The sequence below is a fragment of the Carettochelys insculpta genome, chromosome 11, assembly GCF_033958435.1.
Source record: "Carettochelys insculpta isolate YL-2023 chromosome 11, ASM3395843v1, whole genome shotgun sequence".
Classification (NCBI taxonomy): Eukaryota; Metazoa; Chordata; order Testudines; family Carettochelyidae; genus Carettochelys; species Carettochelys insculpta.
The window spans coordinates 21,053,004-21,075,982 of record NC_134147.1 but is presented as its reverse complement, the minus strand read 5'-3'; the positions used below and the strand labels follow the sequence as shown (position 1 = coordinate 21,075,982).

General features: G+C 45.5%; 1 protein-coding gene across 2 annotated transcripts in view; it reads right to left on the bottom strand.

The window, feature by feature from the left end:
- The window catches only part of NINJ1 (ninjurin 1), a 33,261-nt gene that overhangs the window by 5,176 nt on the left and 5,106 nt on the right, over nt 1-22,979 (bottom strand). The window contains exons 2-4 of one of the 2 annotated variants that reach the window (XM_075005807.1): nt 10,337-10,571; nt 8,932-9,004; nt 4,335-4,455 (exon numbers count right to left, since the gene is read on the bottom strand). In XM_075005807.1, coding sequence (XP_074861908.1) covers nt 4,446-4,455; nt 8,932-9,004; nt 10,337-10,571 — 318 coding nt within the window. In that variant the 3' untranslated portion in view covers nt 4,335-4,445. Of the gene's footprint in view, nt 1-4,296; nt 4,456-8,931; nt 9,005-10,336; nt 10,572-22,979 lie in introns of those variants that run through there. The other variant, XM_075005806.1, reaches the window with a different exon arrangement.

Genomic DNA, 22,979 nt, shown 5'->3' with positions numbered 1-22,979 from the left:
CCAGGAAGTTTTAATATGCATGTGCCAGACATGACAGCCCAAGGAGCCGGGATTAGTGTTTGTCCCACTCTGTAGTGAGCAGGGGTGGCTGCTCACTAACCAGGAATGGAAGAGCCCCACCTTGAACCTTGGTGGACAGAACTTAGCCCCGCTCCCTTACCAGACTGGACAGCAAGAGGAGGGGGGGGGGTGCTACTAGTATAAAAACTCCACCCCTGAGCTCAGTAGGCTCCTAGTCACTGGAGGAGCCAGGTCCAAGTGCTGAGTTCTCAGGCTGGGAGGTGGGTCCTAGGCTCCAGGAGGCTGAGGACTGGCCTGGACTGCTTGCCAGGTGAGCTAGAGGTAGAACTACCTAAAGCGGCAGAGGCTCTGGACCCAGAGAACTTTCTCCAGGTATGCGGAGAGGGGTGGTATGGCAGTGGCTCAGGGACAGCAGGGTTGGTGTGGTGTGGAGCCCTACTGACCCTTGTGGCAGAAAGCTGGGGAGGGGTGGGTGGGTAGGTCTGTGTGCCTCCTGCCCCCCCCCTCCACCTGTGGGTGGTGGTCTTCCTGCTTTCACTGGTCTAGGCATAGTTCTGGGTTGCCTGGTGCTCTCTGCTTTGGGTGGTCCTGGGCTTGTTGACTGGTGTCTGCTACCATGCCTTGTGCCAGGGCTTACTGATACTATACTGGCTCTGTTTGTTTGCTGCCATGCCTTGTGCCAGGTCTGGGCTTATTGACTTGATATTGCTTGCTTGGTTGTTGCCCTGTGCTGAACCAGGGCCTCTAGACTTTGGATTGGGCTGACTGTGCTGCCTGCTGGGAGTTGGATATGGGCCCACTGAGGCCTGCACACAGTCCTGAGCTCCAGGACAGATCTGTGTAGTGAGCTGGAGTGGTTGCTCATGGAGGCAAGGAGCTAACACTCGCCCTGCTACTTGCACGTGTGCCAGAAAAGGGATGTCTTAGTGGTTTGAACAGTGGCCTGCTGAACCTGGGGCTGTGAGCTCAATACTTGAGGGGGCTATTTAGGGAGCTGGGGCAAATACACTTAATTTAAAAAAAAAAAAAAAAAACCCTCTCAGGGATGGTGCTAGGCCCCGCTGTGAGTGCAGGGGACTTGACTTCATGGCCTCTGAAGGTCCCTTCCAGTTCTATAAGTATATATTAATGTTAGAAGGGCATGCTGGAGTTTTAATATGCATTTGCTGGACACCCACAGCCAGAGGATGTAGGGTTGCTGTTTGTCCTTCCCCCACTGCCACTTGTGCGCGCCGGAGATAGGTGTGACTCTCTTGAGAGGGATGGTGAAACTCGCGCTGGGTTAAGTGGAGGGGGCAGCTGCAGGTAGGGAGCTGTGGGAAACAGTAAGAGGCAGCTAAGGAGTACAAGGCAGAGTAACATAGGATGCACTGCCTATCTCATGGGGCTGGGGGTAGTGCTTTGGGGGGCAGCACAAGCCACAAGGGGCCTGGGGTAGGTGCACTGGGGCTGCACTCCACTGGGGGGAATACAAGCCCCAAAGAATCTGGAAGCAGGGGGAGAACTTAGTGCAGTGGGGGATTACCCCAGCATAAATCCTACTTCCTCCCTTCTAGCAGGGCAGACGCTGCCAGGGGAAGGCAAGCCTACCTCTCCTACTGAGAATGACTGGGATGGGGGATGAGCAGGGCCATCTGAGGGACAAGCTAGTTCAGGCCCTGCTGTCAGCTAAATTAGAACTGAATCCAAGGAGGAGACCTGAGAACTCCTGGCTGCATTATCCAGCTCCAAGAAGCAGGCAGGGACTCCTCTTTAAGGAACAGCTGATGGGACAAGGACCCAGGAACAGGGCTCAGAGAGAGGCTTCAAATAAAGATCTCTGGTCTTCAGAGTTTGTTTGGGGTTTTTGTTTTTTCTCACAGAAAAAGGGTTGAACTCTGAGGCAGAGCTACATGGCAGAACTATTTTGGGAAAGTGAGCTATCCCAAAATAGCTACCCCATATCTTTGAAATGTGCCTGTTATTTCAAAATATTTTTCTGAAATAACGGGCATGCTATTTTGGCAGCCCTGTACACCTTGTTGCAGGAGGAGAAAGGGATGCCTAGAAATGGTTCTTTATTGTATATTTGGCTTTACAGGCCAAAATCGCTTATCATGAACTAAATTAAAAGTAAGTTTATGCAATTTGTAGCTTATTTGGCTGTCCTGCAGACATAGCCTGGGTTATCAGCTGCAGGAAGGAGGAAACGAGGCAGAGAATTCCGGCAGTCCTAGGGTAGGTCCATGTGGCACAGTTATTTCAAAATATCTGTGCTAGCATCTACACAAGATCACTATTTCAAAATAAATTTGAAATAGCGACCAACTTATTTTGAAATTGGTAAAACTCCCTGCATGAGGAATAGCATCTATTTCAAAACGGGGGCTATGTAGACCAGAAATAGAGCCTATTTTGAAATAAGTGTGCCTAGTGGCTTTCTTTTGAAATAGGCTCTATTGTGTGCAGAGTGTGTATTTTGAAATAGCTTGTGTAGCAGTTATTTTGAAATTAGCCATTCTGGAATAGGGCTGCTGTGTAGATTTAGCTCTACAGGGCAGTCATGCTTCACGACATGTCCCTGTCTATTGGCAAGTCCAAAAAAAATTACTCCTTTACAGCCACAGCCTAGACCTCTCACTTTAGCAAAATATCTTGGTCACTGGTAGAGCCAGAATCCCTAATGAACATAAAATACAATTCTAAATGGTGGCATTTGGGTTTTCTGAATTTCCTTTTTTCAAAATTCCAGAAAACATACAAAATCATCCCTAACTTAAAAGGAAGTTGAGGTTGCAGAGTGATGCTCTCAAAACCTAGGGAAACATGAGAATTAAAGAAATTTAATCTGGCCCCTTTGTGTGCATGTTTTTAGTAGGGTAAGTACAGAATTTCCTAATGCAGTTCCCCTGCCTTTCCAATACCCAGGATGGGGCATGAGTAAGGAAAAAGGCTGTAAGCAGTGAAGGAATGTTTGTATCTTAGATGGACCTAGCAATCTCCTCTTGGCTCTTTATTAATGGCCCTTACACAGGCTTCCTGTGTGAAGTTAGGCCAGGCTCTTGAGGGCTGACTTCAGGTTGCACAGGTTTTTGCAATTCCCGAACTCCATTACATCTGAGTGCTTGACTTTGCAACCGTAGTGTTCATGGCTGCTTGTAACAGGGAATGCTACTCTGTACAAAGGATGAGGCTGACAGAGATGTTTGGTCTGGCTTTGTAACTGGAAACAGCTGGCAGGGCTCTATGGAGGCCTTTTGAATGTTAAAATTGAAAGAAATTGATGTAACTGTCTCTGTGTATGCAGCTGTCTAGTGGTGTAATGTAGGATTACCAACTGGCAATTCCAGGCAATGGTTTCTTCCACAGAACTTCTTGAAAAGGGATTTGGGATTAAGAGGACATGCACACCTGTGTGGAGGCCAGAGCAAGGCACATGGTGTAAGTGGGATGGTAGTGGTACCCAGCTATTGGACCTGCCTTCTGCACTGTGATGAATTTCAGGCAGAATGCAGCCTCTCAGTACTGCTGAGACACATTTTGATTTTGCACCAGCTTTTCTCCACCTGTGCAGGAGGGTGAAAGTAAGAGGCTCTGATTTAAGTACCTTCCATATTACGGAGGCACCTTACCCTGCTCAGGTGGGGGGAATAATACATTTTTACCACATTGATTAAAAACAAACTATGGTGCAGAATCTCTTGGGCCAGACTTCCTGCAAATGGGAAGTGCATCCTGGGAAAACCACAGAGCACATTAAATGAAGTAGACTGTCTCTTTCTGCTGTCTAACGCTATATTGGGTTAACAACAAATCACACCAGTAACTTGGATGAAGTCTTTAATGTGGTGGTAATTGACTGGGACAGCAATATACTGCAAATGCAAACCTGCCTAACAAAGGCTTTTGTAGTAGAAGGGCAAAAGTACAGTTTTAGTCGATTGGTTGACCTTCTCCATGGTGAGAAAGAGGAGAGGCTTTTCCTGAGGGATGTTCCCTGTGATTTCACTGAGGGAACATACTAGGGTTTGGAGTGCTGGAGTGCCAGACTGTCTTCTGTCTCTGCCATTCAAAATCCAGTATCAAATTCATCAACCCCTCATTTACAACCTAATTCAAGAACAGCATGAGGAATACACCTGCTCTCGAGAGACACCGTACAGATAATCTTTACAGGGGAAAATGGTCACTTTTAAAAAGAACATGATTTTTTTAGGCCCTGGCAAGGAGTGGGAAAGCTGTTTGTGCATAGCTGGGTGGAAGTCAAAAGTAAAATTAGAAAGGATCATAACTCACCTTATTACTGTCTTGAGACTGTCCCAGTCACTGGTTTCTGCACACCAAAGGCAGTGATAAAAATATTCACAACTACGATAATGAACACCAGTCCAGTTGCAAGATTATTGAGTAAATCCAGCTTGGCATGTTTTGAAGGATTATTAAGGTCATATTTTACTTCAAAAAAAAAAGAGAAGTATTTGACTCTCAAAACATATTAACACATGGTAAAATGCTTGTATTTCTCATGTAAATTGTTCTTTCCACCATCACCACTCCCAATCAGATGCATGCATCCTGCAAAAAGGAAGTTAGCATTGCAGCCAATATTACAAAATCTAAAGGAGCTACTTGAATTTCTGATGACTGTGTAATAGCCTTTTAACATTAAGAGCCATGTTCTGCTCATACAGGCTTTTGTGCAGCTCCCACTGACTTGCTATGTGTTGCTAGATGCAGAATGTCCTATAGAAAAGTTGTCCCCAATTTTTGGAACAGTGTGTATAAGTATATGTACTCTTTCCTAAAAGAGCATGAGCATAATAAAAATTTAAATTTTAATTGTTTTATCCTTTTTGAAGACTAGTCTCTACTAATTTAGAAGATCTACTAGAGTCAATGTAGTCCAGCCTCTTATTCCAGAAGGGTCTGCCCATTTTTCAGGATAGCCCAATCACCCCTCTCCCCTATCTTTCCCAGTGCAAGATTTCTGTACCTTCCCCATCCACTGACAGTTATTCCTATGGCTTCTGAGACTTATTTTTGGACAGCAGGAGCATTTCACTCTCCATTCAACAGATGTAACCGCAAAGCATTGCACTTTGCAGTCTGTTTTATTTTCAACATCCGCTCCATAAACACTACTCTTGTTTGCTTGCACTTTTCCTTACTTGAACTGTTGACAGAAGGACAAGGGAAGATAAAATTAGATTGGTGTAGGCCTCATTTCTAGATCTTGGAGAACTGTATTAATCAAGAAGATTGAATATACATATGATTGTTGGCTTAACGTGATGCTGAACAAGCCTGTTAGAATTCCCACCATCTCCTCGGACTGCTTGCTTCTCAACTGGGTTCCTGTGAAGTTTGGACTAATGACATGTTTTCCTCTTACTTATCTTTCTAATAAGATAATATCCTTTATAAATGAGAGAGAAAACAAATAAGGTGCAAGTACCAGGCAGGCTCTGGCAGCATCACAGTGTTAAGAAAGCCCTTTGTGTAGCTTGTAAAACCTGCTGTATGTATCATTGGGGGTTTTATTTTAACATATGGGCTTTGTAAACCCTGAACTACTGCCTTATTTGTAACTGAGTTAAAGGATAAGCAACTTAGGGCATCCAGGCTAGCCATGCTAAACTTGGTCCACTTAGGGTTACCAACTTTGATCACAGGACAACCTCCAGGAATTCATCCAATCTTTAATTCTGGAAACTCCACGACAATCCTGGAGGATTGGCAGCCCTAGACCCACTGCTAGGGCTGTCCTAAATGGTCTTGATTTTTTTTTTCAATGGCTTCCAGGGATCTGTCCCATAGCTCTCAGCTCTGCTCCCAGAAGCAGCCTGTTCTGAGACTCCCAGGCCAGCCATAGGACTAGATGAGGTGGAGCAGGGCAGTGTTATTATTGGAGCTGAGAACTTTGACCATTTTCAGCTATTCTGCATCTACAGTGACACTAGAACTCTTGAGAGACAAACCCACAAGCCTGAAAACATATTTATGTAGCATTGTGGGGAATATGCTTATAGCCAGGGCTGGCCCAACTTTAAGAGACACCAAATTAGATGGAAGTGAATTGGTTTTTCTCTAATTTAAAAATCTTACTTTAAGAGACCATTATCGAATATTGTACTTGTAAGAGCACATCATTGCTGCGATTTCTGCCTCATGAGAACTGGCTTATGAATAAGCATAACTCAAAGATGCTTTATGTAAAACAGGCATTTTTTTCCAGTTAAAATCTGCAAGATTTGCATAACTTGTTACAGTAAACTTTCATATCTGGCAGCTCCAGGACTGGGAGGTTGCCAGATATTCAAATATTCTGGATAATAGAGAAGTATACCTAGCAATGCATAACATTAAAGAAAAACGGGACTAGATATTAAGAAAACAAATGTATGTTGAGTGCTTTATTTACAACAGTAGTATCCTATACTGTTTGCTGTATCTATATTTACTTTCACTATACTGTACTTAGGGACAACATAACTAGAGTGCTTATGGTTAAAATGCTGGTTACTTGAGAGTTCTGGATATGAGCTGTGATCAATGGCTCTATGCAAAAGGATTACAACTCAAAAATAGACTTCATTGAGTATCAAGGAATCCAGGATTTTCATAGCTTCCCAAAAATCAGTTCCTCTGGAATGAAGATAGTTGCAACTTGAAATGCAACTTTTTTTATAGCGCTGACCAGAAACACTGCATACAACTCAAAGTAGTTTAAAATTTTAATGTGCCAGTTACTGGGTGGCTTACTGCATAACATATTATTGTGTTAGCATTAATGAAAAGCAGAGAATATTTTTACATTGTTCATTTGGAATACTAAGTAAAGGTAGATTTCTCATTTGCCTTTATATTGAATAGGGTGGGTGGGAGGGTGACAGTCTTAACTTGCCTAGGGTGTCAAAAATCACTTGGCTGCTCCTGCTTATAGGGATTTTGAGCATGTCTGTCTGTCTTCAGAGCTCTCCTGGAGGCATGGTGATGGCATCAGAACCCCTCTCACAGCACTTAAGTAAAAGACTAAGGTTGGCTGCTGGACGAAAAGACTGATGAATATATAATTAGAGGATCTTGTGCTAGACATCAGGTTGCAGAGAGCTGTCCCTTTGCTTTTTGTCAAAATTGGGGGTGAGGAAGCAGGTAAAATACAGCTCTGTTTAAAGCAGGACTTTGAGAGGCTTCAGATGGAATTACAGTAGTGCCTCAACATTTGCGAGGCTTCTGGTTTCAGAACCCTTGTGAATGTTGGTGGGTGGGGGTGTTTTTGTGGAAAGGGGGGGGGCACTCACCACCCTGGGGAAGCAGTGGCTGCTGGTGTCCCCAAAGGAAATATCATCTGTCCTCTTCTGGGCAGTTTAGAGCTAGGAGGAAATAGTTAAATTCTGAACGTGTTCTGCTTGTGGCCAGACCTGCTGACAGACTGCAATGAGGACAGTTGCTCTTGGGTGTGGCAATTCAAAAGGGCTCTTGCAGGCCCATGGCGGGGGGGAGGTTGGCCTACAAAAAGGGGCAGTTTCTCTTGGGTCCAGACTTAAGCAGTCCCAGAACTCCAGCTGCCACCACCGCTGCTTTGGCAGCAGCAGCTGGAACTCTGGGCCCCTTTACTGCAGTGGCAGCAGTACTGTGCCAGTGAGGGACCAGCACAAGGATTCAAGCAGTACTGAGGGCAGACTGACCAAGCCCCACCCCTTTCCAGGAGCATGGAGCCAGCCCCCTCCCTTCTTGCCCCAGGGCTCTGGCCACCAGCACTCCAGTACAGTGTTTGGCCAGAGCCCTGGGCCCTTTAAATTGCTGGAGCACTCCTGGGGGTGGGGGCAGCATGGCATGTTCTGGGCTGTGTAGATGGGCAGGGCTGGGGGCACCCTACCTCTGCATCCAAGGACCCACCTCCTTCTGGGAGTGCAGAGCTGCCTCGCCTCCCACCTTGCCCAGGGGCCTGCAAGGCTGTCAGCCCCCTTATTTGTAGTGTGGAGCACAGGCCCTTTATGGCAGGGTCATGTCCCAGTTGCTGGCTCAGCCCAGAACAAGGGAACTCAGGGAGTTCACGTTCTCACTCCCAAGGACAGTCGGAGGCTCAGAGCAAGAGAGGCTGGAAAGGAGTATTGGGAGATATGAGCCATGGCTTCACTGCAGAGCCTAGTGAGAGCACTCCGGGCCTTGCCTGAGCAACTGGAGGAAGCTGCTTGGAAAGCTGGAGAAGCAAATGCTGGGAACGAGAGGCCTTGAGCAGGGAAGGAAGGGGTGGGTGTCAATCTGCTTCCTGCCACCCCTTTTGAAACCCAAGGCTGGAGTTGGAGGAAGTAGAACTTTCACACTCTGGGAAAGACTGAATTATAGCTGGGACGTGCACTGCTCTGCCAGGAGTGGAGGTTTTGTTTAGGTTAGCAGCTCTCTGGCTATCCGTCCAATAACACCTTCTGCAGCCACAGCAGTACCTGCTCTGACAGACAAGCAGCCATTACAGCATCTCATGCCTTCCTTCCCTTTAAAGCAAGGAGGGATCCAACCTGACCATGTTTGATCTCCCCAGTGGCAATAAATCACTGGGGGAGAGCCACTCAGATGGAACTCGGTGAAGTTCAGGGCTCTAGTTAAATAATGCCAACACTCGAAACATCTGAAAATTTACAAGCAGCCAGGGCTGACCTTGGAGCACTAGCTGAATAGGTAGACTGCTGCATGCTACCTTATCTCAAGCTATTGAATAGCTTTTGGGTGTAGTCCTCAAACAGAGCACAGCCTGCTCTCAAGGTGACCAAAGGTACATATCTATGGGACAAGGTCTACATCAGATTGAGAACCTCAGCCTCCTGGATGGAAGTACAACTGGGCTCTAACCTCATGGTTACAATGAAGATGTCAACTGATAGCAAAAATGCAATTGTATTCTGGCTGCTTTCACTAACCCGTCACTCCTACCTAATCTGAATGGAGTCACAGCCAGTGAAGTCGCTGTCCTCCAGATGCTGGCAAAGACCTTCAACTCCCTGGGCTGGATGAGAAAAGAAACACAAAGCTGCCATCAGCATATCTACGGCACCATCCTTGCTAACTTGGAACTTCCTCTCCCCTTGCAACAGGAGATAGTTGACTCAGCTGTGCTGCCAGGAAAGCTAATTAAGCAAAATAGCAGACAATGAGAAATCTGAGATTTTTAACTTCTTTAAATGTCCCGTGTGAATTCCAGCTACTTCTTTTCAGAATTCTGCTTTCTACATATGGAAAGCCCACATTGTACAGACTAAACTTCAAAAGAGCCTCTAAAATCTACCCGAGTGGCATTAAAGCTTTAAAAGTGACACTGCAGTTTTTAAAATCATTAAAGCCTACATACTGCTTCCATGTAAAAGACATTTGGGGACAAGGGGGGGGGGTCATACAGTGATATACTGAAGAAAACCTCAAGGATACCACTATCAGTGTTATCCTACCAATAATTCAACTTGTAACACTAGTAATGGGTTGGGGGGGGAAGCGGTGTACAGTAGTATCACTGAGGGTAATGCTGTGGATGGGGGGGCTAGGTGTAATATGCTGCTGCTGCTACAGGACAACAGCTTGCTCAGTCCTTAACACACCCTGTTGCTTCTAACTGTATGATGCTGTACCTATAGAACCTGTCCTGCACTATATAGATTGTTTCATGTGCATTGTATTTAACAAGGTTCCTTGCTGTTGCAGTCTCACTGCAGTAAGTTCATTCTTCTGCAATCCGCAATTAAAAATGAGGCAGCTTATCAGCAATCCACTTCCCCAGTGAACAGGAATCCAATGCTCTACACACACTTCCTGGATTCTGCAGCTGAACTGTAACCTCTTCTGAGATACAGCCATTGAAATACCAGTTGGATCTCCCTCGTGTGGCATCCTCAGGACTGGTTGGGAAGGCCAATGCTGGCCCCACTGTCACCAGCCTCTGGGCTCTCCCAGGGACCACCTGCTCCCAGACTCCCCTCCAGCCTCTGGGCTCTCCCAGGGGGCCATCAGCCTCCTGGTCCCTGTTCCCAGGCTCCCCTCCTCCCAGCCACCAACTCCACTCCCAACCCCAGTTGGGCTCTCGGGCACCAGTCCAGCTCTGCTCCTGGCTCCATAGCCAGGCTCCCAGCCACAGGCCCTGCTGCTGCTAGCCAGGTCCCCTCCTGGCCACTGGCTTCCCTGCAGCCAGGTTCTCTGCCAGCTCCTGTTCCCGAGCAGGACAATGGATGTTCCTGGCCCAGAGAATCCCAGATTAGAGAAGGTTAACCTGTAGCTTTCTTGCCAAAAAGAAAAAATGCAAAACCAAGGTTATTCCTACCAGAGAAATGTGCCATCCTTTAATACATACCAAGGAATATCAGCAGCACGCCCACTCCAATTTGAAGTATGAGGGAGATGCTGATGAGAACGATAAGTGGGATGTAGAATGGGAGAGAAGGTCCTTGCTCCATTACTGCTTTCAGCTGGGATGCATTGGCCATCAGAAGAGCAATGTCCAACATGCTTTCTGCAGCACTCTTCTTATTGGCGTAGTGGTTAATGTTAATGGACCCATTTCCCTGCAGCCAGCGTTGCAGTCTAGGCTGAAAGGAAAAGTATCCAGTAAAGCTCAACAGGTCAGAGCTAAAGAAGAGACTTTGTCCAAGGGCTGATCTCCCTAACAGCACCACTCATTTCTGTACTGCTCACCCTTACCAAGATCCTCTAACCAAGGAGCAAGAGACATGTACTAACTACTAGAAGCATTTGCACCAGAACTTCCTTGTGACAGGAGAGATGAGATTTAGGCAAACTGTGGAATCTAAAGGCTGAGAAGTGTAGAAATTGGATTACTTTGAAACATTTAACAGCAGGGCCATAGTTTAAATTGGGGATTCTCAAGTAGGGGTAAGTGTACACCTGGGGGTATGCACACATCTTCGGGGGTGTGTGTGTGTGTGTGTGAGATCAACTCCTCCAGCTATTTACCTCATTTTACAATAGGCCACTTAACACCAGCAAAGTCAGCACAAACAAAAAATTCCTATGAATAATTAGTTTATACTCTTCTTCTATATACAATATTAACATTCCAACTAATTGGCAATTGTATAGTAAAATAAGCTTGGCAGCATAGTGTGCTGGGACACTTCTGTATTTTTGTAAGCACATCATTGTGTGGTGAAACCTCAAAGGACGCAAGACAAATCAGACTCCTAAAAGTACAGCAGTCTGGAAAGGTTGCGAGCCATTGCTGTTTAAACACACACATTACACCGGATGAAACTCCTCCCCGTGTGGGATGTAGGACAAAGCCTACACACCAGCCTTTGTGTCACCCATACATATGCAGATATTCCATTTCTGAAATGTGATGGGAGACTAGTAAGACACCTCCCTCACCCACAGTTCCAAAAAAATGGACTTTGTTTTGAAAACTTGGTGGTGGTCCCCCTCCTCCACACCACCCTTTAGGATCTCTGCAAAACTCTCTCCTTGGCACCAGATTTCTAAAGGCACTAGGCATGCGCTGAGAGTCTTCAAAACCACCTAAAGGTAACCTATGTGGTAGCTGTGTTGGCTGCAGGATATTCATGAGACAAGGTGGGTGAGGTCGGTCTCTTTTTATTGAACCAACTTCTGCTGGTTAGAGGAACAAGCTGCTGAGCTTACTTAGATCTTCTGCAGATGCTTGAGCTTGTCTCTCCCACCAAGAGAAGCTGGTCCAGTAAAAAAGTGACTTGCGCATCCTCTCAAAGCAGGTTAGGAACCTACCTCCCTTTGGTCTCCTTTAAGAGACCAGTTATGCCTTCTTTTACACCTACGTAGAACTATACATCTTCAGGCATCTCCATGGACTTGCACAGGCATAAGAAGGAGCAGAATAGGTTACACAAGGGCCTTCCGACAGCTAGCAGAGGAGAAGCGAGCGCACAGAAAGCTCCAATAAGGACTTGCCAGACACCCACTACATCTGCAAGAGATGCAGCAAGGACTGTCACTCTCGTGTGGGTCTTTATAGTCACAATAGACACTGTAAATGAAGTCCTCAGTTGAAACTTTAAAGGGTGCAATCCATAGTCTATACAGACTGAAGGATGCCTACGGTGTTCAATTTAACTTTTCTTTCTCACAATGCTTAATTATCCAAGGAAACGTCTCTCAAGACAAGTGCTTAACTATATCAGGGTGGGGAACACTGGCCCACAGTCCAGATCAGGACCCCAAGGCCTCTGAGCACCTATCTGTAGCATCTGGCCCATGGCAGGGTGGAGGGTTTGTATTTCAAGCCTGGCGTACTGGCTCAGGCAAGCTGGGGCTGCATCCTGACTGTAAGCTCTGTGAGGGTCGGGGGCAGGAAGTGGCTCCAGGCTCTGCTACTGCTTGCTGCTGATGCCTCAGCTGGGAGAAGGGGAGGGAGAGCCAGACCTCAGCAGCCTGCCTGGAGGCTTCATGCGTCATACCCCCAGAACGCTCTTCTGCCACCTCCCAACTCACCCCCATCCTGTACCTTTCCTCCCACCCCAACTCCCCTCTTGCTCCTGCCCCACCCAGATGCTTTACCTCTACCTTGACCCCTCCTGCCCAGCCTCTATACCTCCCTCCAGCACCCCCTCCTACCCACACCATGCACCTACTCCCTACCTTCCAGACCACTCCCCCTGTTCCTGACCCCTCATGCACTCTTCCTCCTACCTAGACTCTCACCCCAGCCTGCTCCTGCAGCACCCTCTGGCTCAGATCACACACCCCAGGCCACTCCTGCATCCTCACTCCTGCCCAGACCCAATAGCTCATAGTCAGGGACCACATCAGTGAGAGAGGGTTTTTGTTTGTGTGGCCCCCAACTGATATGTCTACAAGTCAGTGGCCCCTGACCCAAAGGAGATAAATAGGTTCCCCACCTCTGGACTACATATCGCTGTGGTGTCCAACCAGTTTTGAAGCCCCTATGCCTACTGCTATAGCAAGGGAGCCAGAATAGTCTGAAAATTATATTTATTGTTCAAACCAACTAGCCACACAAGTGGCCCACGAGCCACATCTGGATAGTGACTAGCATGTTGGAGACCCTGGATAGTTTCCTTCTTGTCCATATTTTTGGTCTCTAGCTCAGTAGAATCTCTTTTGGGGAAAAATGGAAGAGCCATGGCATTTTCTTTTGTGTTGGCTTTTTTAACTTGAATTTAAGGTTATTTTTACTGCATAAATGTTGTTGTCTTTGGAAAGGTTAAATACCATGGGAGAAAAGTATCTATTCAAAGGCTGTCTCAAATGCAGAAGACTCTTTAATCAAACTGGTTGGTGGGTATGATCAGAACAGCCAAACTTCCTGTTCCAAAGCCAGTTCAGCCACTCCCCATCCTGTGCTTGTTATCTCTGTAGCTAGGAAAAAACCTTCGGTGCAGGAACTGTGGTGTGCTACACCACAACTTCAGAGTTCCTTCTAAGAGAACAAACTGCAACCTTTGACACTTTTCTCACAGTACATTATTTAAATTGTATTCCCAGAAAGGTCAGAGGCAGTTCTCATGCACAGGGCTCGATTACTGAGACTTTGCTCAGAGTAGAAAGAAGATGTGTTAATTTTTCAGATCCAAACTTCAGTTGGGAAGAACTATTTATTTAGGTTTGTTTAGATCCTATGCTAGCTTAAAATCCCTTACCCTTTTTGCCTCCATTCCTGGGACTGCTCTCCTTCTCCAGCCTGTGGCTCTGTGCAGTAGCAATGGAGCATTATGCTATATGTTTACTGCAAATGAAGGGTTGACTATAGCATAGATACACACGCCAATGCTAGCTTTAACCTATATAATGGTAGCGTGGATGTGTGGCACAGACTTCACTACAGGCCTGACTCTATTGGGGCCGGGGGGGGATGAAGGCCATTTGGCCGAGACTCCAGGAGAGTGGGAAATTCTGAAGCAGTATCTGCTGGTTTCCCTTCAACAAGATTGTGAATGTGAATTGATGGTGTTAAACCAGCTGCATATTATTTGGACTCTGAGAAAGTGAACTTGAATCTTACACTCACAGTATAGGCTCACCCTGAAGTCAATGCAGAAGCATACATCCAAATTTGAATGCATTTTAATGCCATCCATGTGGATGAAGCTGCTAGGAATCCATGAAACAATCTTCTTCTGAGGGATTCCCAGCCTATGGGTTGGAATCCAAACATGGACTGCCGTTAGATTTTAAGAAGGGCTGCCAGCTGGGTGGCTCAGAGCTGCATATGGTACTTTCAAGAGCCATGTGCAGCTGCCACCACTCTCCTCTCCAGCTCCCCGTCCCTGTCCTACTGTGCTGAAATGTAACTCAGTTTAATTGGTTTAACAACTGGCAGGAGAGATCCGGCTGTTAAACCAATTAAATTGAGTCCCCTTTTCAAGTGGCCAGGCAGGGAACTGCCCATGCTGCAGGTGGCAGAAGGGAGTAGAAGCTGGGGGAAACCACACAGAGCAGGTGGCAGCAGCAGCCTGGCAAAGGAGCAGTAGTAGCAGTCATGCGACATAGGCTTGGAGGGGGGGATGTTCTGGGCCTGTGAGCGGCTAAGCCTGGGGCAAACAGGTGGTGGTCTGGGGCTTTGAGGGGTTTAAGCCTGGGGGGTTTGGGGGAGAAAGGGAGAGAATCAAGATTTAAGAATTCCCCATCACCACCTGTTTTGATTTGCCTTGGGTTATTCTTACTGAATTGCCAAAATGGGTCACAGTCTGAAAGGCAGGGAACCACTTTTCTAACTGAAGCACACAATGCTACATTAGATGTTGGGATGCTGATATCTTAAAGATAATATCAAGATTCATGATCAATGGGATGCAATCCTGTCTGAGCCCAAATCAGTAACATAGGGTATTGACATTTCATCTGAGGCTTTTCACCAATCACAGCCTAACATCTCGATCTGACGCAGAAAGGCATGATCAAGTCAATTACACTTGACTCAGATCGGCATTTAGACATATTTTAAGTCAACAAATTTGTACCCTTTTTTGATTCCTTTGAGAGTTCAGAGAACTGTGTGATGAAGAGCTATGTTCAATGGCTGAACAGTTTCAACAAAAGGTACAAAAATGAAATTTCAGGAGATCATTTTCCTGAAACCCTATACATTCCACCTTTAAATCAGAATGCAAGTCAAAAGAATTGCTTCAAGAAAGTCAATCTTGACCTGTCAGCTGTATTTCTTAATATTGCAATTGACAAAAATACGAATTGCAATCTCCCTGAAACCGTGGCTTCAGGTGAATACACATTGAACATGGTAAAACAAGTAAAGAACTATCCTCATTCTACAAGAGTATTTGAATGGGCTCACATTTCTTCAATAGCCAGTGTTTGTGGCAGCACAGGCTAGCATCCAGACTAGAAGCTCCAGGCCCCCAATGTGTGATGCTGCAAAAACTAGTTTATAATTGTGTGTAAATAAGATTCTTCAACAAAACCAGAAAAGCATTCTTAAAATGAAGTAACGGAGAGAAAGCTGTGTTAGTCTAGATACTATCAAAACAAAAAAACTGTAAAGTAGCACTTTAAAGACCAACAAAATAATTTATTAGGTTATGAGCTTTCATGGGACAGACCTACTTCTTCAGACCACAGCCATACCAGAACAGACTCACTCAACATTTAACTATCTGTTAAATATTGAGTGCGTTAGATATGTTGGAGGGCTGGATTGGGGCCTCTAAGCTGAAAGTGGACCAGGCCTATCTCTGAGAGGGCCTGCTACAGGCTAGCAGCCAGAGTGTGTATGTGGGCTACCTGCACGGCTTGTAGTCTGGATGCTAGCCTGTGCTGCTACATCAACACTAGCTATTATATCTATGCCAGCTAGAGATCGTTAATTTGTGGTACTATCACTTGCAGTCTGGATATGCTCCTAATACTGGTGGCACTTCCTCTGTCAGTCTTTGAGAGTTTCCTGAATACAGGGGACACCACAAATAAATGTTGTACAGATTCCAACTATAGTAACATTTCCCAGTTAATGCAAGACAGACAAAATGTTTCCACTCCAGAGACACCTTCCCCAGTTAAGGTATGTCTACACTTACTGTGAAATTGACCCATTCAGGGTCAATCTTTCAGGGTTTGTTTTTTGTTGTTTTTGCATGTCTAGTAAAGATGTGCAAAATCATACTCTGGAGTCTGTGGCCAACCCCTGTACTCTTCTTGCAAGGAAATGCTCCTGTCGACCTCCCTCAGTGAGGACAGATCTTAGACGACAGCCAATACTTGTATTCATACTGCACAATTGCCGACTGTAACATCAAGTGTAGACCAATTCTAAGTGCAAGGCTGGATCTTCAGAGGGCCTTCTGGGATTTGTCACAAGAGTAATGGTGTGAGTCTCTATCCCCTGAAAATGTACACAGGAAGGATGAGTTCATTCTATGCACAAGTCTAGGGTCCACTGTCTCCCTTACTTTTTTCTAACATATTTTACCTAAATTGTGTAAAGGAACAGGGAGGACAAATCTAGGAAGACATGTATTCCCCATCCTTGCTTCCTGGAGCTCTTTGTGAAAGAGGCAGGCAGACAGCTTTATTCCAGCCACACCATCAGAGCTGTACCATAACAGCCTGGCTAACACCAGGGACTTGCATCCTTGCCCTATGCAGCTAACACTGCTTGAAGTAGGTCTAGATGATACTCAAATTGTAAGCGGCTCTCGGCACCACACTAGTGCCAGCACTGTTGCTACCCCTTGTGGAGCTACAGTTGTGGGTATGTAACTTTGGGCAATCTACCCAATGTAGATGAGCTCTTGCTGGTACATGAGCATTGCAGGGAGCCAGTGCTAGATGTGAGGAAGAGGGTGAGTCTTGTCTCCCCCAGCCGTCCCTATAGGGGAGGGGGGGACCAGTCAATGCTCCCATGTTTCTGCAGGGCAACATCCCCTACACCACAGGCCCTGCCCCTCCCCCATGCTACCCTGACTCTGCCCCCTTACTCCCTTTCTGACCAACCAGGCCAGGGACTAACTAGTGCAGGGTGTGCGAGGGTAGGCAACAGCAGGGTTCATCTCTCCTCAGCCCCCACCTTGCATCAACCACATGGGAGGCACAAGCAGCAGCCTGCTCTGCTCCCTTCTGTCCTGCTGCACTCTGCTTCTCCACAGGCGGTGGTGAGCAGAGGCTGCTTCCTGCCGCAGTGCTGAAGCAGAGCTCAGCAGGATGGGAGGGCACACCCCAGCGGAGTGCAGTAGGCTGCTGCCAACATGGTGAGTGCAGGGCAGGGGCTGAGGGGAGGGCACTCCCCCCAGCTTCTGCTGCCACTGCCACAGGTAAGCCTCCCCATTGGATGGCTGGGGCAGCTGCTGCAGGGCCCCCAAAAGCATGGGACCTGGAACAGCTGCTCCAGTTTTTCCTATAGACTGGAAAACTGCATTTGTGCACCATTGCAAACATTTTGCCTCTTTGGTTACAGAGTGGTGGGATGCACTTCTCGACCACGCTCCAGAATTCTCGTACAGACAAGTTACTACTTTTGAGGGTGTGAGGGGGGGTTTACAAGTGTCTGAGAAGGGCTCCAAAGAGGGCCTCACCTGACCAAGTTCTTAGTGTATTCACTTCTTCCTTTAAAAACCAGCAGACACAGGGGTCTACTCTGCCCCAGCAAAGCAGGCAGCTGAGCTCTGGGTAGGTGACCAGATAGCAAGTGTAAAACTGGGGCAGGCAGTGAGAGGCACCTGTATTAGATAAGGCCCCAAAACCAGCTCTGGTCCTCTAAAATCAGGACATCTGGTCACCTTAGCTCTGGGCACAAAGCCACATCTGTCTCTGTGCTGTGGCTCTGAAAACAGTGAGAACTATGTGCTGATCCAGCCAGTATCTTGCAGCCCCTTTTTCAAAGTTTGTGAAACTAGCTTCACCCGTAGCATTTAATCCCACCTATAGGGAACCAATGAATCAAGATACTGCATCAGGACAGTTGCACTGTTTCCCTTTAACCCTTTTCAGAAAGGGTAAACCCAATGTTTATTTCTTCACACTCTGGTTAATTTTAGTAATATTTTACTGGCAACTGTATGGGTAAAAGATTTTGCAACTACTTGGTTTTTGCTGACTGTCTTCTGGTTCATGCAGTGTGGTGGGTTTTTTTTAAAATAAAAACAAAACCTTATTCCTTAAACCCAGTTACTCAGCAACAATTCTCTGGCTTTTATTTGCAACTCAGGGACAACCATTTCAGGTAAAGATTGAAACAAATCTTAAGGCAGTTTGTTAAACACACAGGTTTTATGTTCACTAGAGTAAAGATGGGGTGGGGGGGGGAGGGAGCCACAGCCTGACTCTGGAAGTGATCTACAAGAAACACTCAGATCAAAGTTCCTTCACTAAACAATGCTGTCTAAGTTTCCCCAGGCAGTCACACTAACGAATATCCCAAGAGTCTGACAAAGAGGGATGGCTTGTAGGAGAGTGAAAGGAAGTCAGTCTCATGTGCTGGAGATTTTTTAATGCATGCTCCTTCATACACATTACTTCAAAGAAGCTATAATTACATTCCCTAAATCTAGAGACTTGGAACTTAAGTTAAGAGCCAAATCTTGCAAATGCTTTTGTGCATTGAGGCTGTTATGTGAGTAACATTGAATCAGGGTTTGCAAAATGAAGATCTAAAACTTTTTTACTCTGTCCTTAAATGACTCAACTGGAAAACCAACAGTTCAGAATGTTATACTAAACCTTCAGTTTTCAGGTTCTCTGCATATACTGCACTCTTTTGACTTGTCTGTACGTAATACAAACTTGGGGGTGGGACATCAGTCTCAGATGCTTTAACAAACCTGTCAGCCAGCACTCTAATGGAGTGGGCCATTCTGTTCATGACCTGAAAGTCCATGCTTTACTGAAAAGGGACTTTCACAGCCATTTGGAAAGAGGCTGCTGAACTCTTCTATATTCAAATTTGATACATTAACATGCAGTTTGAACCGGGATGACAATTTTCTAGCTCATCATAGGGGCTCTTTTACATACTTTGCTTAATCTAATTCTTGGCTCCCCCTGCCCTCCTTCTGCCCCTCTGCTCTCTGATTTGCTTACCTGGATGATAATTTTTTTGGATTTGTCAAGTTTGATTATTATTTTTGGTTCTCTGTGCCTTCAATATTGAGTCTGTTCTGGTATGCCTATGATGTGAAGAAGTGGGTCTGTCCTATGGAAGCTCATCACCTAACAAAATAATTTTAGACTTTAAAGTGCTACTGGACTGCTTTTTTGTTTTCTTAACCTTGACTCAGTTGTTCAGGACCCGCAGCCCCTGTGGGTTTTACCTGGGGCTGTGAATAGTCAATCTTTGGCATATGAGGCCCCATGTCTCAAACAGAGCTTCCAGAAACTTAAGTTCCCAGAAGCCCTAGCCACTTCAGAAAATGTTACCCATTGCCTATGTGTAACAGGAAGTACTTTGCAAATCACAAAATACCAGTAGAGGAAGATGGACAACTTCAGCAGAAACCTAATTATTAGTTTCCCAGTGTCAGTGGAAATGTGTCATTACAGGAATAACCATTTAAAAACTGATTACATAATCACTTATCAATTGCAGTTACCCCAGTTCTCAGTCATTCACAACTCGGAAATATGATGGGTATCTAGGCTGTCAGCAATTGGCAATGTCTTGTTCTGAGAATCTTTGGAATGGTGGCAGATGAGCAACAGATGGTCAGGATTTTCCCCCCTAACTCAAAGATAAAACTTCCCCTCAGCTATGTCCTCCCCATCACACTCAACTGCTAATGAAGTACTGCCTGGCTGAAGAATACCACGCACAATTGAAACCTGGGCATCCCTTCCTGCAGTGCCTCCATTTTCCCTAGAGGTCTGGCATTAATGTTTGCACCTGCTCTCAAGTGAATTGCACCTCAAGATGGCATGGCTGCACCTCACTTGATAACCACTACAGCATGGGTCATCCATAAATGGAGATGGTTTTCACATGCCTAAAATCAAGCGTATTAGTGTTACAGCAATATTACTAAACTAAGAAAAGAAGACAGGACTTGTAATGTAGTCACAAACAGATAATGCAGAATTCCTTGGAAAGCAATCAAAAAAAAATGCAAGTGGTAAGACAAAACCATTGAAGCTAGTGCTCCCCTGACCCCACATGTTTTTCCTTTCACTTCTGCATTAAGATTTTGATTCAGGAATGTGCATTTGCATGAAATCACATCCATAGCTATTCAGGACCACACAATGTCTAGTTGGTTGCTGGGTACTCTATTTGAAACCAGAGGACTAGTTCTAGGGCCAGTATTGTTCAACGTCTTTATTAATGACTTAGATGAGGGGATGGATTGTACCCTCGGCAAACTTGCAGATGACACTAAGCTAGGGAGACACATTGGAGGGTAGGGATAGGGTGCAGAGTCCTGCACGTGGGACAGAAGAATCCCAAGCATTGTTACAGGCTGCAGACTGAGTGGCTAAGTAGCAGTGCAGCAGAAAAGGACCTGGGGATTACAGGGCATGAGAGGCTGGATATGAGTCTACAGTGTGCCCTTGTAACCAAGGCAGGTAACAGCATATTGTGGTGCATTAGGAGAAGCATTTCCAGCAGAGCTAGAGAAGTTGTTCCCTTTTACTCAGCACTGGTGAGGCCACATCCAGAGTACTGCATCCAGTTCTGGGCCCCCTTCCACTTCCCACTCCGCTAATATAGAAAGGCTGTAAATGCATTGGAACAGGTTCAGTGGAGGGCAACCAAAATGATTAAGGGGCTGGAGCACATGACCTATGAGGAGAAGCTGAGAGATCTGGGCTTATTTAGCTTGCAGAAGGGAAGACTGACGGGCGATTTGATAACAGCCTTCAACTTCCTGAAAGGGGGCTCTAAAGAGGATGGAGAGAAACTGTTCAGTGGTGACAGATGGCCGAACAAGGAGCAGTGGTCTGAAGTTGCGGAGGGAGCGGTGTAGGCTGGCTATGAGGAAAAACACTTTCACCAGGAGGGTGGTGAACACTGGAATGCATTAGCAGGAGAGGTGGTGGAATCTCCATCCCAGGAGGTTTTTAAGTCCTGGCTTGACACAGTCAGTCATGGCTTGGATGACTTAACTGACGTTCCTACTTTTAGGCAGGGGGCTGGACTATATGACCTCCGAGGTCCCATCAAGCCCTCAAATTCTATGAAAAGGCAGTAAATAACATGTTTAAATAAAATCAAATTTAGGGGAACCTCTGCAAACATTACCATATTAGACAAGAATGCAGTCCATGGATGTTAATGTATGTCCCTATGAAAATACTTGTGTAGAACTTGATCAAAAGAATGGCCATAACTATATACTATTGTGCCTCATAGAAACTAGACCAAATTCAAATCCACACCAGGGTTGCATTTTAGCTTTCTAACTTAAATTCAAAGGGAGGGGAGGGACTGATCCTGCTCTATTGTGAATCAGTGGAGTCTGCTCAATGAATTCACAGAGCAAGATTAGGCCTGAAGCAATGTAATTACCACCCTACATGGTGAAACAGCAAAGGGGTCTCCCTTAACAAAAACTAGTCTCTACATGACACACACGCTATAGAAGAAAATGAATATTCAGAGCCTGTATGATTATTTAATGACCCTTGATAATCTCACGTGAGTTCTAACTGCAAAGCCAGGAATACCCTTCTGGAAGACCAGATGAATAATGTGGCAGGTTTTCACAGAGCCCTGATGTGGCTTGAAGACATTCTGAGAGCTTTAAAATAAGCTTTTAAAAACGTACTATGGCAAGTGAGGACTAAACTTCATCCAGATGATAAATGCAGTGTGGGGGAGGGCTGACTCATGTAATCATAGGGTACATCGCATGTTCTCAAATGGGTTTTGGTTTGTGTGGAGCATTATCAGATTCTGCTCAGATTCAAATAGTCATTGTTCTGGCCCTTTTCTCTAGCAGTCCTCAGTGTAACTTGCCTTGCCAATAAGCATCACTGACTTGTGCAGCTTTCTTCCACAGATATTTTAATATTGTGAAACTAATGTGTTCTGTGTATGCTGGCTTGGACTCTAAGGGTATGTCCATACTTACCAAGTCATAGGGTCTATCTCCTGGAGTCTGATTTCATGTGTCTGGTTAAAAAAATGCATGAGATCAATCTCTCTGGGGTCCACAGTCAACCTCCTGTACCCCTGTTCTCACAAGGGGTAAGGGAGGTGGATGGGAGAAATGCTCCTGTCAACCTCCCTCAGTGAAGACAGATATTACATGAGTTCTAACTACACAATTGCATAGTTAGAACTGATGTGTATCTGCAGTCAGCTGTAAGGTCTACTCTCAGTCAAGCCCCAGTAGCCAAAGGCTGTGCATTGAGCAGATAAAGGCAGATTTCAAATTTAAGGGTTCCCTTGGCTCATCATTCTGCTTTTGACTCGATGCTTCTTCCTATTCTGTTCCCTGCTTTTAGAACAGTTTCATCTTTCCCATAGGCCAAGTTTGCCTTTCTTTTCTCAAATCTTGTTTGGAAAATTTGTATTGCCCAAACTGACTGGTGGTGCAAAAAAGTAAATCAACAAAAATAATGGTGGAAAAAGCCAACTTTAAAAATTTTAAAAAGATTTAATAATTCCTGGTAACGAGACCTTGTTTTTAACCTGACAGCATCTTGAAACCAGTGGCTTTTGCGTTCCATCACTGTTCTCCACTCCACTAGTATTTGTTCTTGCAGCATTTGTCAGAATTGTAAGCTTACAAACGTACAACAGAAGTGAAGTTCTGTTGACATGTTCCAGTTGCCATAAATAAATACTAATCAGCATTAGATGAGACAGTTTCCATTTGAAATATGCACGCTTCAGGACATATTTCGTACTAGTGACATACAGAATAATTATTTCAAGTTCCCACGTTTTAAAGTTTGTTCAGCATAGTTTTACACTTCCAGAACACCTCAATTTCTTTAATGTTTGTTTATGGATACTAAAAATGAAAATATACTGCCTACTTGGCATACATTTCTAGAAAGTAAACTGCAAGTGTATTAATGGCTATGATGTGACATTG